Below are 15,414 nucleotides of genomic sequence, written 5' to 3'. Positions count from 1 at the left end.
TGAGCCGACTCACCACCCCGTCGTCCTCACCATTCCCCTCGACCACCGCGAATCCGCCTTCGACCCTCCACGAGCATCAAGCAACGATGCAGCCCAACGGCACGGGCCCGGGTCAGCCCAACGCCCAATGGGGCAGCGGGCCATACGACGACCCGGCCAACTTGCTACGCGTATACCCGTTTGCAACATATACCCCGACGGCGCGAGGTAAGTCATGAACCTGTCAACACATATCGGCGAAGGGCCCTGCTTTCCTGTCCTCATCCTACGCCCAACCCGGCCCACGGTCTTTCGAATTCGAGCAGCGCACATTGCGATCACCCCTCGCCCGTGCATGGATCCGCATAACCCCTTGCTCCTCACGAAACCACTCCGCGGCTCCGCTGACACGCGCTCCAGTAGCATCCCACTTTGCCCCGCACACTGTCGCGTACTCTGGCCCCTCCAACTCGGCCAACCTCTACCCCCAGTACAGCTTCAACGGTACCGAGTACTCGCCGGATGCAGCGAACCGCGTTGCGTCAGCTATGAGGAGCCAGAACAGCTACGGTGGCTTCAACTACCAGCAGCAACAACAGCAGTCGTTGTACCAGCCTCCGACGTTCCCGTCGACCCCGCAGAATGGTTACGGAAACGGCCTCACCGGAGGGTACCGTGCACCGATTACTCCTCAGCAACAGCAGCAACAGTACCAGACGCCGGCGCAGCAGCAGAGCACGCAAAGTGGACAGATGTACCAAGGATTTCAGAGCTCCCCGCAAACGCAGGACCTGAGCTCGTATCAACAGTCCAGTCAACCCTACTCGGTTCCCAATGCGAGCCTCGGCCAATCCTCCATGTCGACCTACACACAGTCACAACCGTCTACGACTACTCCTTACTCCTCCTCGCAGTTCCAACAGCAGTTTCCCTCCTTGTCCCAGACCGCCTCCGCTCCCCAGTCCCAGTTACCACCAGGCTACCTCCAGAGCTTTCAGCAACCTTCACAGCGGCAATCGGCAACAGGCGTGAACGCATCGGGACAGTCGATCCAGTCGCCGCTCAGCTTACCACAGCAACAGCAGCAGCAGAAGCAGGATTCGTTTGCGTCACCGGGATTCGCGTCGCAGTCGCCAGTGCAGTCTGCGCAGACGTTGCAGGGTCAGTCCTATGGTCGCCCCAGCCCCGCGCTTCAAACAGGAGTGTCTTCCGCCGCTCAGCAACCGTTCCAGCGCCCCGTCGGTACGCCAACGCTGCCCTCCCCCAGTGTAGGGACCGCCTCGCCACTCCAGGCATTTGCCAGTGCTCCACTCGGCGCAGGCTCGACGTCACTACTGCAGGACCAGCAAACACAAGCTTCACCTCAACTGAGAAGACCGTCCTACTCACTGCCGTTCCCGGGGCTGCTGAACGGACAGCAGATCCAATCACCCGTGCAGCAAGCACAGCCGTCGCCGGTGCAGCCCCCGAAAGCGTCCCCGCTTCAGCCTTCCCCCTCCGGGCTGTACCAGGGATCGCCTGCCACCCAAGACTACAGCACGTCTTCCTCCACCTTGCCACCGCCGCCTTCCTTCGTCCAGTCACCCATCCCGCAGTCGTCCTCCCAGTTTCAGCAACCGTCCTTGCTGCCGACGCAACTTCAGAAGTCTTCCTTCTCCACTCAGAACTACCAGCAGTCGCTTCAAAGCCCGTCCTTGCAAAGCCCTGTCCAACAGGCTGCCGCATCCCCCGTGCTGCAGCAGTCCCGCCGATACGACAGCAACAACAGTTCCAGCAGCAGCAGTCGCAACTGCCGCCGCCTCAGCTGCAGCATTTACTGCAACAGCAGCAGCAGAGGCAGCAGCAAAACGTCCAGCAGCAGCAGCAGCAACAGCAACAGCCTACGAAGCCTGCACCGCCCCAGAAGCAGTCGTCGTATGACAACTTTATGCCGGACTTCTCACCAATGGGAGGAAGACAGTCGTCTCAGCAACCTCAGCAGTACCAGCAACCTCAGCAGTACCAGCAACCTCAACAATATCAGCAGCCGCAGGTGTCTCCGCCACTGCCACCGCCGCAGCAGCCGCCGCAGGTGAAGGAACCCCAGCCGCCGTCGCCGGTCGCGTCTTCCTCGTCTCAGCCTCCTGCCCCGCCGACGTTCCCCATGACGATGTCGCCGCAGGGAATGCATCTGCCGGGTAGCCAACAGGCGAAGCAGTTCTCGATGGCGCAGATGGCGCAAGGAGGAAGACCGCAGTTACCGACGCTGCAGACCACTCCTCCGTTGAACCAGGCGCCTCCCAAGCCGAAGCAACGGAAGAAGTCGGCTCCTCAGCAACAGCAACCGCAGCCTGAACCTCAACAGCAGCCTCCTCCGCCGTCGATGCCGCAACCTCCGGTCACACCTCAGCAGCAGCGCCAGGGCATGCCTCAGTACATGCAGCCCCAGTTCCAGCAGTACCAGCAGAGGTCATCAATCCCTTACAACTTCCTTCCTCCAAGCGCCACCGGCTCCGTGCCTCCCACGCCCGCCACGCTCACTGGTGCCTCGCCCGCATCGTCGAGTATCAGTAACACTGATTACTTCGAGAACTATGTGAACCGAACTCTCACCTTCCAGAGCCCGAAGCCGGCTCCTAATGGCGCGCCAGCCCCGGCGCCGTCCATGCCTCCGCCCGGAGTGTCGCCGTTCCTGGCTCTGCCGCGGCCCTTACCTCCTCCTCCGTCTGTGGTCATTCCCGTGCCGGCCAAGAAGAAGAAGAAGGCGCACCCGAAGCCGGTTTCTCAGGACTCGCAGCCGTCCCCCGCGAAGAAGGCTAAGACTCTGGACTCGCGCGAAACGGCAACGGCTTCCCCGCGTTCCAGCCAGATCTACATCAGCGTTCCCAAGCTCAGTCCCGCGCAGAAGAAGTCATACCAGCCTGCTCCTGGCACTAACGATGAGGAGGAGGATGACAGTATTGACTGGGGAACGAACGGGCAGGTTGATCAAACCCCACAACGACACCGCATCCTGAGCCCTGACTTTGACGACATCCCTGTCGTGGGCACTGGCCGCACGGGCGACAAGGACACCAGATGTGAGTTCATCGATTGCGGGTTTGAACTGACATCAGCCGCGCTGGACAAGCTGCAGAACACGCTCGAGGACATCTTTGAGGAGTCGGACACCTTCGACGCCGAGCCTTCGCGTGAAAGCGTGTCTTCCTCGAAGTACTTTGACACCTTGTCGAGAGATGGGAGCCACCCACTCTTGGCTGCGGCAACCATCAACAATGTCACTCGCCGAGTTACCCGCGTTCACAAGAACCAGAAGCGCCAGCGCCTTGAGTCTAACAGACAAGCTGTTGCTTGGGACGTGGAGAACCTGTCGCGTCTGTTCCGCATGCTGGAGCGCGTCATGAACGAGACGGACGAGCTGGAGGTGTTCCCCAACAACGGGAGGAAGACCGTCATCAACGGCTCGCCGACGAAGAAGGGCAAGAAGTCCAAGAAGGTCGATGACGAGCCCAAGGATGACACGCCAGACATCCAGCTGACCGAGGACGAGGTTCTGCAGGCCGAGGAGCGGCTGACCACCATGTCGACCGCCGCCGCTGCTGCCCTCTGTGTTCTTGTCGTGCTCGATTCAGACGGACTGCCGAAGCAGCTCTACTCTGAGGACCTTCTCTCGCTGGCCGTGACAACGATCCGCGACGAGATGACCAAGGTGCTCTTCCCCGTGATCGAAGGTCTTGCCGGCGAAAGTGAGCTCCAAAAATCTCGCCACAAGCTGACAACAGAAATGAACTCTGACTACTTGGCTCACCTGGTCACTGAGGAGTCGACCGCACTGGCGAAGACGAAGCCGTCCAAGAAGCTCCTGGTGTCACAGTTCCAGAACCCCATCCTGTCCGCGGTCGCCCAGTCGACGTGCGCCGCAGTGCCGCACATCGCTACCCTTATCGGTCGACCGGACATGTCGTTCTCGGACACGCTCGTCATTCAGACTGTCTACCTCGCCATTGGGCCAGTGTTCGTCAACGAGCCCTCCTCGAAGCGCGGGAACAAGGGCGGGCCTAGCTGGTCGGTCATGAAGAGTTTGAGGATGGAAGCACTTGGCTGTCTTCGAGGAGTGAGTTAGAACTGGTTGGGCGATACTAACTCTCAGGCGTTTGCTAAGTACGAAGATCAGCGACAGTGGATCATTGAGGAGATTCTGGGCTCTCTTGGCCGCGGTCATGAGCAGGGCTCACGGCAGACACACTTCCAGTGAGCTACGCGTCATTCTTCTAGCTGACATTAGGTTGTCGAACGGAAGCTCGATCAACACGCTCAGTGCTCTTCTCCTGCAGCTCATTCAGGCGTCCTCCCATGGCGTCGGTGATCGCATCCGCAAGCTTCGCTCCTCGCAGTTTGACTACGATGCTCCGGACCAGCAGGACGTTCAGATGGGTCAGGCGGATGCCAAGGCGGCTGCCCAAGAGTCTCAGGAATCGATCATCGTCACTGAGTGCCGTGACTTAGCGCTGCGCTCGACTCACATGATCGCCCTGTATCTCTTCCAAAAGTGAGCTCCTCTACCACGCCTTGAGCTAACGTTCAGATGCGGTACTGGCAAGTCGAACAAGCTCACGACGGATACGGACTACAAGGCGATCCTGGACACCTTTGTCTCGGATCTGCTGAATGCGCTGTACCGACCTGAGTGGCCGGCGGCGTCCCTGTTCGTTAACATCTTGTCTAAGATCTTTGTCGGTGCTCTCGATGAGGGCAAGGACAAGGCGAGCCATTCCTCGGAGGCGAACGCGGCGCGCAGCATTGCCCTTGACTACCTCGGTGACATTGGGGCCAAGCTTCGCTCGTTCAACAACATCATGCAGGAGAAGAGATCTGTCCCGAGTCTGGACGAGGTCATCTCAGACGAGCTGGTCGCAGAGCTGCCTTCCCTCTTGGAGGCGCACTCCTCGATCCAGAACTTCCTGTCGTCGGCTGCTCGCGAGGACACCATGTTTGTCTCCTCTGGTGAGCTCTCGCGCGTTCTCTGGTCGCAGGAGCTGTATCAGCCTGTTGAACGCCTCGAGTCCCTTATCCAGAAGTACCGCATGGACAATGACGATGAGGCGCACCAGCACCGCGAGAACTTGCAGGCTATCCTTAAGACTATCCGCAAGGCATCGCATGACGTTTGGACCGCAGACGAGATGCTCTTCGAGATGAGGTAAGCTGTCGCGCTCAGAAATCTAGCTAATGACAGCCAACCTACACCCCCAGACGCCGCATGGGAGGCCTCCTTGGCCGTGTCTCGATGCCGCCCACTGCAGGGAGCCGCAGACTACATCTTGCATGCGCTTCTGAAAGCCATGGGCTCGACAGTTGTCAATCTGAGGTCCAAGGCACTTCGCGGCCTCGGCAACATTGTGGTCGCCGATCCTGATGTGCTGAGGTTAGACATCGTGAAGACTGGTATCGAAGACCGACTCTCGGACTCATCCCCCGCCGTGCGTGACGCTGCCGTCGACCTCATCGGCAAGTACATCGTCCAGCGCTCAGAGCTTGCCGATCAGTACTTCGACCACATTTCGATGCGTGTCACCGACGCTGGTCTTGGCGTGCGCAAGCGCGTCGTCAAGCTTCTCCGTGACATGTTCAACGTGACGAACAATGATGAGGTCAAGACCAACATCTGCTGCAAGCTCATCGAGGCGACGAACGACGAGGACGACGGTGTCAAAGACCTGGCCGTCAAGTCACTCACCGAGATTCTCTGCCCCCCTTCCAACTTTGATCCCGCTCAGGCAGCGGCTCTTCTTGTCGACGTAATTAAGGATTACCGAGGCAAGGATGAGTCGCTCAAGGCGGCTTTGGAGGCTGTCGGCGCCAACGGACAGACACAGCGCTACGCTGAGATCATCGATTCGCTCATTAGCCGCATGGTTGACGCGACGGAGCAGTCTGAGTTCAACGCGACGAGTCATATCAAGGCTATCGCGCTTCTCAGCTTTGATGACCCTGCTCTCATCGACAACCAGAAGGCTACGGTGCTGCTCACGTACCTGCGCACCGCCACGAACGCGGACGAGGCGAGGACGAACGAGCTGCTGCTCGAGATCTTCACCCGCTCGATCCCGTTCATGCCCAAGGCGTCTTCCTCTTTCGCCCAGGAGCTGTCGAAGATTGTCCGTGGTTTCGTCGGCAAGCCGCCTAACATCGACGCGCTCAAGAACATCGTGGCCTGCTACTGTGCGGTGACGAAGCATCTCACCCAGGAGTGGGCCGCGCTATTCATGGTCCTGCGGTCCTGTCTGATCCAGATCAGGGCCAAGGGTTTGGCGAACGCTTCCTCTCCCGCCATCGCAATGGTGTACTTCATCACTGCGCTGATCACGGAGTTTGCCAAGCCAGAGGAGCTTGCTGCTGAGAACAGTCAGGTTGAGGACATCATCAGAGGTATCACAGATGAGCCTCTGCAAGAGTACCTGCTGGACAACTACATCGCCTTCTCTGGTGCTGCCTCATCGCAGAAGGTGCCCTCGCTCTGCCTCGCGGCGTTGTTCAGGGCGTACCCTCCCCTCATCCTGCAGGAAAAGTCGGCTGTGTGGATGCAGCGCGTCTTCTCCTCGGACGACATGGAGAGTAAGGCGTACGCGCTCGAGATGCTCCGCGACTTCCTGCGTGCTGAGGCTGAGCGCCGCACGCAGAAGAAAAGTAAGTTGCTTTGAAGCCGTGCTCAACTAACACGCAGACAAGGGCAAACCCAAGAAGCAGGGGGTGGACGACCTCATTGGCAGCGCCGCCGACCTGCATGAGTCGGGCGTTTCGACCGCCCTCGTCCAGCGCAACATTGACTACGTTATTGCTGGCGCCAAGTCGAACCACGCCAAGCTGCAAAGTGCTGCCATGGAGGTGTTCGAGTTTACTATCAACCAGGGTCTCTACCATCCTCTTCACGTAGGTTTCACCAACGCTGACTCCGCTAACCTATCAGCTCTTTCCCATCCTCATCTCGCTCGAGGCCGGCGCGGACCGGCACATTGCCGAGCAGGCGCTCAACCTCCACTCCACGCTGCACACCAAGCACCCCAGTCTCCTCAACGTGCGCTACCTCGAGTTCGCTCGTTCGTCCTACGATTACTTGCGCACGATCACGGCCGAGCCCGTTGGTCACTACAACGGTACCCCTGGTTTGGGAGGCTGGTACGATCTGCTGAGCGAGAAGCGCGCCTGGAGGCTAGAGTTCCTGCGTGCCCTCGTGAAGGCATTCGACTTTGAGCTGATGGGCAATGAGAAGGTAAGTTGAAAACCGACGTCGTTCACAACTGACAACAGATCGAACCCGGATTCGTACTCTACATCGCAGAGAACTTGTCCACCTTCAACTACCAGCTGCAAGAAGAGGTCATGTCCGTCGTGCAGCACCTCAGCCATGTCGTCTCGGAGGGTACCGCGGTCGCAAACGCTATCGAGCTCGGCAAGGTCATGGGTATGGAGGACGAGTCATTGGCAGATAAGGTGGCCGTTGTCTCAGAGGTGAGTTTATGTGAAGGCATCGAAGCTAACCGCAGACGGAGCAGTTCAACGCCCAGCGCTTGGCGAATGCGAGCATCGTCGTCGGGATTGCGCTTCTCCTCAAAAACCTTCTCCTGGACGGGTACGGATTGACCGAAGAGTGAGTAGCTGCAGTATACCCACCATAAGCTAACCTGCAGCAAATGCCTGAAGTTTGTTCCAGGCAAGAAGTCGGCGCTGGGCGATCGCGCAGCGACCAACAGATACACCAAAGCACCGCCCCTTGACCACTCGCGGATCCCGCTCGTGCATGGGGTTGAGACCGTTCGCGACTTCTGGTCGCAGCAGGCGACGTTCCTGCACATGATGAGAGAGGACGGCATGCTAGGCCAGATGCCCCCTTTGTAATAGTAGATTTCCGCGCATTAATAGCATTCAACCATCATCATGCATCATGTACACTGTTCTAGATCGACTTCTAACAAACTTAGGCAAGGACTGCAAGAGCGGCAGCGGCGGCGACGACACCCGTAACAACACCAGCCTTGGAAGCAGAGGAGTGCTCCTTGTCCTTGGACTTGGCGTTGGCGTCAGAGGACGACGACGCAGCAGTCGCGTTGGCGACGGTAGACTGGTTGACGATCTGGAGCGGGTTGTAGGTAAAGTTGGGGTTGATGTTGAGGGGGTTGATACCGCCAGTGGCGGTGAGGTTGACGGGCTCGGCGGTGGTGAGGTCAACGTTGGTGGACGAGGCGTTGAAGAAGACGGTGCCGTTCCCGGCTCCCGAGCCGTTGACGTTGGGGGCAAGGATGGGCGTCCACATGTCAGGGTTGCACGCGCCGGGGTAGATGCCGGTGAGGTTGAGCTGGGGAATCTCCTCAGGCTTGGGAGCATAGTTGGAGTAGTTGGTAGTCTTGGCCTGGAAGTCAAAGACGTTGGCGAGGGTCTTGTTGGCGTCCTGGCGACCGAGCGAGGGCAGGTCCCAGTTGTTTTGGACCGAGGAGAGGTGCGAGTAGTGCGTGTAGAAGGTCGAGTCGTTGGTTCCACGGAGGTTCTCGGGAACGGCGTTGCCGAGAAGCACGGTGAAGATGCGGTTCTGGATCGAGTAGCTCTCGTTCTCATCGAAGGTAAGCTGAATCAGGGTCTTGTTGCCGTTGAAGTTGGGGTTCTCGAGCAGGGGCACGAGCCAGTACTCGAGCCAGTCCGAGGTGTACTTGACGTCCGTGTCGTGGGCATCGTTGACCATGTTGGGGGTGATCCAGACATGCTGGGGCAGGGCCGAGTTGTTGACGTCGACGGCAAAGTCGTTAAAGTTGCGCACGCGGAGGGCACGCTCGGGGTTCTCGGCGACAGAGTTGAGGATGATGTGCGGGTTGTGCTTGCGCTTGTAGTAGGTGTAGTTGCCCTGGCCGTTGACATAGTTGTCCTGGGTGTAGTCCTTGTCGAACGCGTCCGTGGGCATGTTCTCCTGGTACGACGCCCAGGCAATGTTGCGCGCCTCGAGCAGGTCGACGAGCGACGACACGTTCGACGGCAGGAAGTACATGTCGTCGTCGTGCATGCCGAAGAAGTCGCCGGCCATGGCAGCGACATAGTTGGGCTCGGACGGGTGCGTCACGGCATGGTACTGCTCGAGCAGAATACCCTGCTTCGCCAGCTTCTGGAACGTCGGCGACGAGCCGGCAGAGTCAAAGTCGGTGTTCTCGAGCCAGATCGTGATGAACCGGTCGTACACTGAGAGTCAGCGCTGCTAACAAGCCAGTTACCCACCCTTGCCGGGAACAACGCCCTGGAGCGGGAGCGAGCCGTTCGAGGCGCCGGTGTAGTTGGGCGACTGCTCCGTCGGCCCGTTACCGGGCGCGACAAAGGTCTGCGCCTTCTTGGCCGCGATGAGGGGAATGAGGGCGAGCGTGAGGGCCAGCATATTTCGCTATGTCAGTGGGTGATCGCCTTTTGCTGAGTGCTGGGGATTGTGAACTTTCTTCGGACCCCGTCTTTATATTCTGGCGCTAAGAGCCGCATTTAGACCTTCTTGCGTCGGCGCTCAAGTCTTACGGAAAGGACAATCAGCTATCATCCCGAGGTGCACGCGCCGAGAGTCACCGCTTGCGTCCTCATTCCGCTGATATGTGCAATGGCGTGCCTGCGATTGGTGCTCGGCACGCTCGCGTTGACCCAAGCGGGCATGGAGGGCTTGCGGATGTAGAGCAAGGGATGGAAGTAAGCGAGCACGAGCGGGCAAGGAGGGTTAAAGCAGCATGGAGCAGGACTGGCGTGTGATGCGCACGACTAGGAGGGCAGAAAAGATGAACGTGCTGCGCTCGACATTGCGGAACAGTGGGATGGACCAGAGTCGGTCCAGGTGTGGAGCTCAGAATAGAACTGCGGTCGGAAACGTGCCATATCGCCCGTGTCGCCCGTGTTCAGAAAGGGGTATCTCGGTGCGCGCTCCGAGCCACTCTAGGCGTCTTCCCGGGGAAGTTCCGGGGTCCTACAGAAGGGGAACACAGACCGGCGTTCAGAATATGACGAAAAATTCGACGAAACCCGCTCGTCTACGCCTGTTCAGGACATCGAAAGTGACGCTATCTCTCAGGCACAAGGGCACTGATAACACCGGTGATCGGTAGTGCGCGCAAACTTGGCTCCTGATTCGCGCGCCAAGCTGCACGTTCGTTTACGCCGAAAGTTATTGTTGGCACGGCCAGGTTTGGAGACCTTACCGGCCGCACGCGACATGAGACCCAGCGCCGCGGAGCTGGCGTGGAGCGGGGATCATACGTACGGCTGTGGAGCGAAGCGAGCAAGGGCTGCCTGACTCGGAGCACGAGCAGAAAGGCCGACAGGCATGCCAGGTAGAGTTTATGGCCGCTCTGAGTTTTGCATGTGCGTCGGTCTTGGCCGGAATGGGGACCTGACTGCAGCGCTCGAGTACCGCTTGCCGCTCCGCTTGACTCGGCAAGACCGGCGGAGCGTTTACGCTAGCAGATGAGTCGCGCAGAGTTATCTGATTGCGAGAAATGCCGCAAGCCCTCGAAACTTTCCCCAGCCCCTCTCTCGCAAAGTCGCACCACACTCTCCACCGCTATCTACGATGAGCGACGCCTCAGCACCGGTCGAGAAAACGACGGAACCGCATACTCGCAAGGCCGGCGGCGGCAACGCGAGGAGGAACAGGTGGATCGCGGCCGGCATCGTGGCGTTTCTCTGCGTCGCGATTGGCGTCGGTGTCGGTGTTGGAGTAGGCGTCGGAACGAAAAGGCACAAGAGCCCCGAGAAGAGCGCGAACGCCAGTGCTGGCGAGACATTGGCGAACGGAACGACAACGACGGAGATCTCGCGGGAGCAGCTCCTCGGCGACCAGGCGCGATGGCTTGGGTCGTCACGGCAGTTCCCGGTCGGCGCGGCGCCGACAACGAGAGAGTTCAACTGGACCGTCTCGGCAGTCTCGGCCGCTCCGGGCGGGATGACCAAGCCCATGATCGTCGTCAACGGGGTGAGTACGGCTGACCTAGCCGGAGGCTAATGACAGATCTCTCCCGGCCCCATCCTCGAAGCGAATGAGGGCGACCTCCTCCGCATTCACGTGCACAACGCTCTGCCCAATGCGACGTCTATCCACTGGCACGGCCAGCTCCTCCCCGGGCGCGGGTTCATGGACGGCACGCACGGCATCACGCAGTGCGGCATCCCTCCCGGCAGCAGCTTCACGTACGAGTGGGTCGCCGAGCAGGGCACGAGCTGGTACCACGCCCATTCGGCGGGACAGTACACTGACGGTCTGATTGGTGCCATTGTCTTCCACCCAGCGTCTACTCCCGGCTCCAACTCGAGCGTTAGCACACGAGACGCCCAGCCCGAAGGCAACGAAGGCAACGAACCGGGCACCGACGCCAAGTACGACGACGAAGTAACCCTGATGCTGAGCGACATGTACAACACGCCTGTGCCGGCGCTCAGCTGGCGCTTCACCGCGCTCGGCACGGGCATAGACGGACAGCCGGGGGACGAGCCGAGTCCGGACGGGGGATCCATCAATGGCGTCTCGCAGGCCAAGTGCGCGTACATTCCGCAGTCCGATCTGGTCATTCCCGAGCGAAAGCGGAGACGGTCACTGCATGCGCTCCCGCCCCAGGCTCCCCAGGCCAGAAGCTACACGCACGGCACGCACTACGACGCGAGCAACTACTGCGGCGACGAGCCCACGACGTTCTTCAACCTGACCCTGGAGGGCGGGAAGACGTACCGGTTGAGGCTGGTGAATGCGGGGAGTTTCGTGAACACCATCTTCTCGGTGGACGGGCACGCGCTGACTGTCGTCGAGGCGGATGGCGTGGCGATCCAGCCCTTCAACGCGAGCAGTGTGGAACTGGCCGTCGGGCAGCGGTACAGCGTGTTGATCACGCTGGACCAGCCCCCGGCCGCATACTGGGTTCGGAACCACCTCCAAACAAGCGAGATGCGGTACACGTCGCCCAACTTTTCCGAGACGACCCTCGGCGTGCTCCGCTATGCTGGCATCAGTTCTTCTATCCTCCCCAACTCCACCACTGGAGGGGAGGACGAGTCCTCCTCGGGCAGTGCCTCGGGCAGTGCCAGGGGCCTCCCCGCCCTGGACCCGGACGGCACCAAGCTGACCCCCGTCCATGCGCCCGATGCCCCCAGGCAGAGAGAGGAGCAGTACACGGTCCAGTTCAACATGCAGTACACGGCCGATAATGGGCACTACATGTTCTTCAACGACAGCAGCTGGGAGCCCGAGCCGGGCGTCGCGGACATATTCAAGATCCGCAATGATGCGAGTTTCGCGAGCGCGAGCAGGGTCGGGCCGCAGGATGGCGCGGGCGACCAGGTCAACATTGTGACCCCGGGGCCCACGCCGGGGCCGGGCTTGACACAACCTTCCTCCAACTCGTCCAACTTGTCCAACGACGCCGGCGCAGGCTTCGTCGACCTCATCGTCAACAGCCTCGACGACGGCAGCCACCCGTTCCACATGCACGGCCACCGGTTCTGGGTCCTGTCCTCTGGCGACGGGCATTTCGTCGGCGACTCGAGCTCGCTCAACACGACCAGTATCATGCGCAGGGACACGCTGCAGATCCCGTCGTATGGCCATGCCGTGTTGAGACTGGGGACGGGCAACGCGGGCGTGTGGGCGTTCCACTGCCATATCTCGTGGCACATGCAGCTCGGCCTGCTCATGACGTTGACGCATCGCCCGGACGAGATTCGCAAGTGGACGCTGCCGGAGGGGTTTGAGGGCATGTGTGCTGGTGAGAAGACGCCGGCGGCGGATAGCGGGGCGCAGGAGATGCACGATTGAGCTCAGCGCCAGGCGCCAAAAGGCGCCAAAAGGCGACTGGGGCGAGCGAGGTCGGCGAGGTCGGCGAGGTAGTGAGGGAGTGAGGGCAGCAGATTGCTGGATCTAAGCAACAGGGAGCTTCATCTTGTAGGCTGTGGTCAGCGGAGGGTTAGTAGAAGACAGGAACACTCTTGTATCCATGCAACAACGTACTCTACACTGTCATCTACGATCTAAGCCCCTCGCATCTTTCTGCGCTCGCTTCGCTCGCTCCGCGCTCACGCGGCAGGGACCATCGCCCATCCCAGCGCACTCAACGCCCTCAACCCAGCAAGAACCCCCAGCGCGCCCTGGCTCCCAATAACGCCCAACAAGGCCCTTCCGACAAAAGCGCCGACAAAGATCATGAGCACGCCAGCAATGCGGGCATCACGACTTTTCACAAACCCAAACGTGAACAATCCGGGCTCATTGAAGATCTCGACCCACGTCGCCGTAAGCACGACGGTCGTGTTCATCTCGCTCCCGACCCTTTTGCCAATAATCCCTTGTATGCCCAATCCGGCAGAGAGACACCCGAGGGCAGCCATGCCCCGCGCATCGGCCCAACTGGGGTTGGGGCGGGAGCCATAGTCCGGCTCGGGGATGACGAGCACGGCCGCGACGACCGTGAGGACCACCTGGCAAAAGGTCGCGGGGAGGATCCACCGGCGTGCTTTTGGGCCTAAGCGCGCCCCGATCCGGCCCAGCGAGGCGCCGAGCCAGAAACACACGAGCGAGACGAGCGCTTGCTGGTCCCCCTTTTGGAACCCGTGCGTTCTGATGGGAGCAGGGTCGAAGACGCGCGCGAGACTGATGGCCAGTTGGGCAACGTTGCCGGTTTGGAAGCCGGGCCTGTCATCAGCGACCGAGCGAAGCGAGGGAGCGTGAGATTAGAGCCAGCGATAGCGAGCGAGACGGGAGCGGGAGTGCGAGCGATAGCGAGGGAGGGTGAGTGTGATTATGAGTGGATGCGGGGAAGTGTTGGTCGGTGGATCGGGGGATCGGGGGAGGAGGGCTTGTGAGATGGAAGAAGGGCCTGGGAGAGGAGGGAGTGAGGGAAGGAGGAGGGGGTACGTACCAGATATAACAAGCGCTAAAGGCCACAGCACTCGTGAACCCAGTCAGGAAACAGTTAGCTACAGAGATAAGGCTGGCCTGTTTGCTATCCACGCTTTTGGCCAGCCAGGCCTTGTTCGCCTGGCCCCTGTCCTTCCTTGACGCCTGTCCACTTCCATTCGTTCCGTTGCTGATGTCATGGCCAAGTGAGGGATGGATGGTGGGCAGGACGGGCTCTGTTGGCTCTGTTGGCTCTGTTGGCTCTGTTGGCTTAGACTTGCTCGAGTCGCTCGATGGCCGTGTGTCGGTCGCGCCATACGACGAGGGGAGCGTCATGATCGATGTGTTCTCCATCTGCGTCCTTGCGTCCTTGGCGGCGTATATATTGTGCCTGTGGTCGGTCCTGTTGGAGGGGGGGAGTTGGCAATACGGACGTGAGCGGCAGAGCCGGCAGAGTGGAGATCCGCTCTCTGCGGGCAATATCCCACAACGACCGTTGCCGCCGGCGCGCGCCGGAACGGCCCATCGCCCATCTCCACTGCCCTGGATGTCTTGGCGCTGGAACAGCTCTGACGTTGTGCCCCCTCTGTGGAAGACCTCCACCCCGGACCTGATCTCCGCCCTCCACCTAAGGCCTAGCCGATGTGCTCGCCTGATCGATTCGACACTCCGACGGATCCATGCTCTACGAGGCAACTCATGCTGTGGCCCAGTATAAGGAGAGGTATGACAGTGCCGATAAGCCGACGCAGCCGACGCACTGATCTCGTCTTGAACGCCGACCCCGTGATCGCCGCATCACAGATCGGCCTCCACTCTTGACTCTTGACTCGAGCTGGCTGGCCCTCCACCTCCACTGGCTCAGTCTCATCGTGGTCTGTGCTCGCACCCACCGGCTCCGCTTGTAGCTCCACTCTCGCCCTCGTGGCCAGCTCGCTGCGCTCGCTGCCCCCTCGTGCTCGCAGTGTCCATGAATACATGCGTTTCTTATAGTGCGGTCGTGACAGGAAATGCAACAAAAAGAGAGGGGGAAGGAATGTATGTGTTTGCTTGTTTGAGCGGGTGGCCATAGGCCATCCGCGGATCTTGGGGGGTTTTGGGGGGTCTTGTTGTGGCTAATGGGCCTATTGTTCGTGAGCGCGTCGAGCTGCACTCGCTCGCACGCCTGGCGGCGTGCTTTCTTATGCCTCGCTGAGAATCTTGTCAATGTTCTCATTAATCCACGCGGCGCGACTCTCGAGCTTCGCATTCGGGAACAGGCCGTACAGCGCCTCCCTCGCGCTGCGCTTCGTGACGGACATCAAGTCCTGCGTGTTCAGGTACTGCCTCAGCATAGACAGCACTGTCTCGTCGGTCGGGTTCGGGTCCGTATTCGGCGTCAACTGCGCGGTCTGGCCGCCGCCGAACCCGCCGCCCATGGAGAAGCTACTCTGCCTCGCGTCGAAGCCTGGCGCCATCGTGTTCCGCGGCGCGGCCAAAGGACTAGGCGCATACGTTTGGAACATTGACGGCGTCCTAAGCGACATTTCGCTCATGGCGGGAGAGTCGAAGGGGTTGTGCGCGTA

The 15,414-nt window shown here is 60.3% G+C and overlaps 5 protein-coding genes across 5 annotated transcripts; 3 read left to right on the top strand and 2 right to left on the bottom strand.

Annotated features, from left to right (window-relative positions):
- Positions 1–86: 86 nt before the first annotated feature.
- A1Q1_04645 (uncharacterized protein) lies at positions 87–5,162 on the top strand (the record flags this gene model as incomplete). Its single annotated transcript, XM_014322883.1, has 6 exons — positions 87–207; positions 403–1,709; positions 2,099–4,072; positions 4,121–4,209; positions 4,259–4,492; positions 4,544–5,162. 6 exons carry the CDS (start codon positions 87–89, stop codon positions 5,160–5,162), a joined length of 4,344 nt encoding a protein of 1,447 aa, XP_014178358.1.
- Positions 5,163–5,300: 138 nt separating this feature from the next.
- A1Q1_04644 (IDN3-B protein) lies at positions 5,301–7,854 on the top strand (the record flags this gene model as incomplete). The annotated part of the gene is made up of 6 exons (XM_014322882.1): positions 5,301–6,573; positions 6,683–6,888; positions 6,953–7,228; positions 7,267–7,467; positions 7,512–7,606; positions 7,647–7,854. The coding sequence occupies 6 exons, from the start codon at positions 5,301–5,303 to the stop codon at positions 7,852–7,854; spliced, it is 2,259 nt and encodes a 752-aa protein (XP_014178357.1).
- A 79-nt stretch (positions 7,855–7,933) lies between these two features.
- Positions 7,934–9,370, bottom strand: A1Q1_04643 (uncharacterized protein; the record flags this gene model as incomplete). The annotated part of the gene is made up of 2 exons (XM_014322881.1): positions 7,934–9,180; positions 9,301–9,370. The coding sequence occupies 2 exons, from the start codon at positions 9,368–9,370 to the stop codon at positions 7,934–7,936; spliced, it is 1,317 nt and encodes a 438-aa protein (XP_014178356.1).
- A 1,170-nt stretch (positions 9,371–10,540) lies between these two features.
- On the top strand, positions 10,541–12,772 carry A1Q1_04642 (multicopper oxidase; the record flags this gene model as incomplete). The annotated part of the gene is made up of 2 exons (XM_014322880.1): positions 10,541–10,942; positions 11,081–12,772. The coding sequence occupies 2 exons, from the start codon at positions 10,541–10,543 to the stop codon at positions 12,770–12,772; spliced, it is 2,094 nt and encodes a 697-aa protein (XP_014178355.1).
- A 257-nt stretch (positions 12,773–13,029) lies between these two features.
- A1Q1_04641 (uncharacterized protein) lies at positions 13,030–14,829 on the bottom strand (the record flags this gene model as incomplete). Its single annotated transcript, XM_014322879.1, has 3 exons — positions 13,030–13,645; positions 13,872–14,551; positions 14,611–14,829. 3 exons carry the CDS (start codon positions 14,827–14,829, stop codon positions 13,030–13,032), a joined length of 1,515 nt encoding a protein of 504 aa, XP_014178354.1.
- Positions 14,830–15,414: the final 585 nt, after the last annotated feature.

Source organism: Trichosporon asahii (assembly GCF_000293215.1).
Source record: "Trichosporon asahii var. asahii CBS 2479 unplaced genomic scaffold scaffold00070, whole genome shotgun sequence".
NCBI classification, from domain to species: Eukaryota; Fungi; Basidiomycota; class Tremellomycetes; order Trichosporonales; family Trichosporonaceae; genus Trichosporon; species Trichosporon asahii.
Note: the sequence above shows the minus strand (reverse complement) of the source record. Positions and strands in the feature narration are given on the sequence as shown.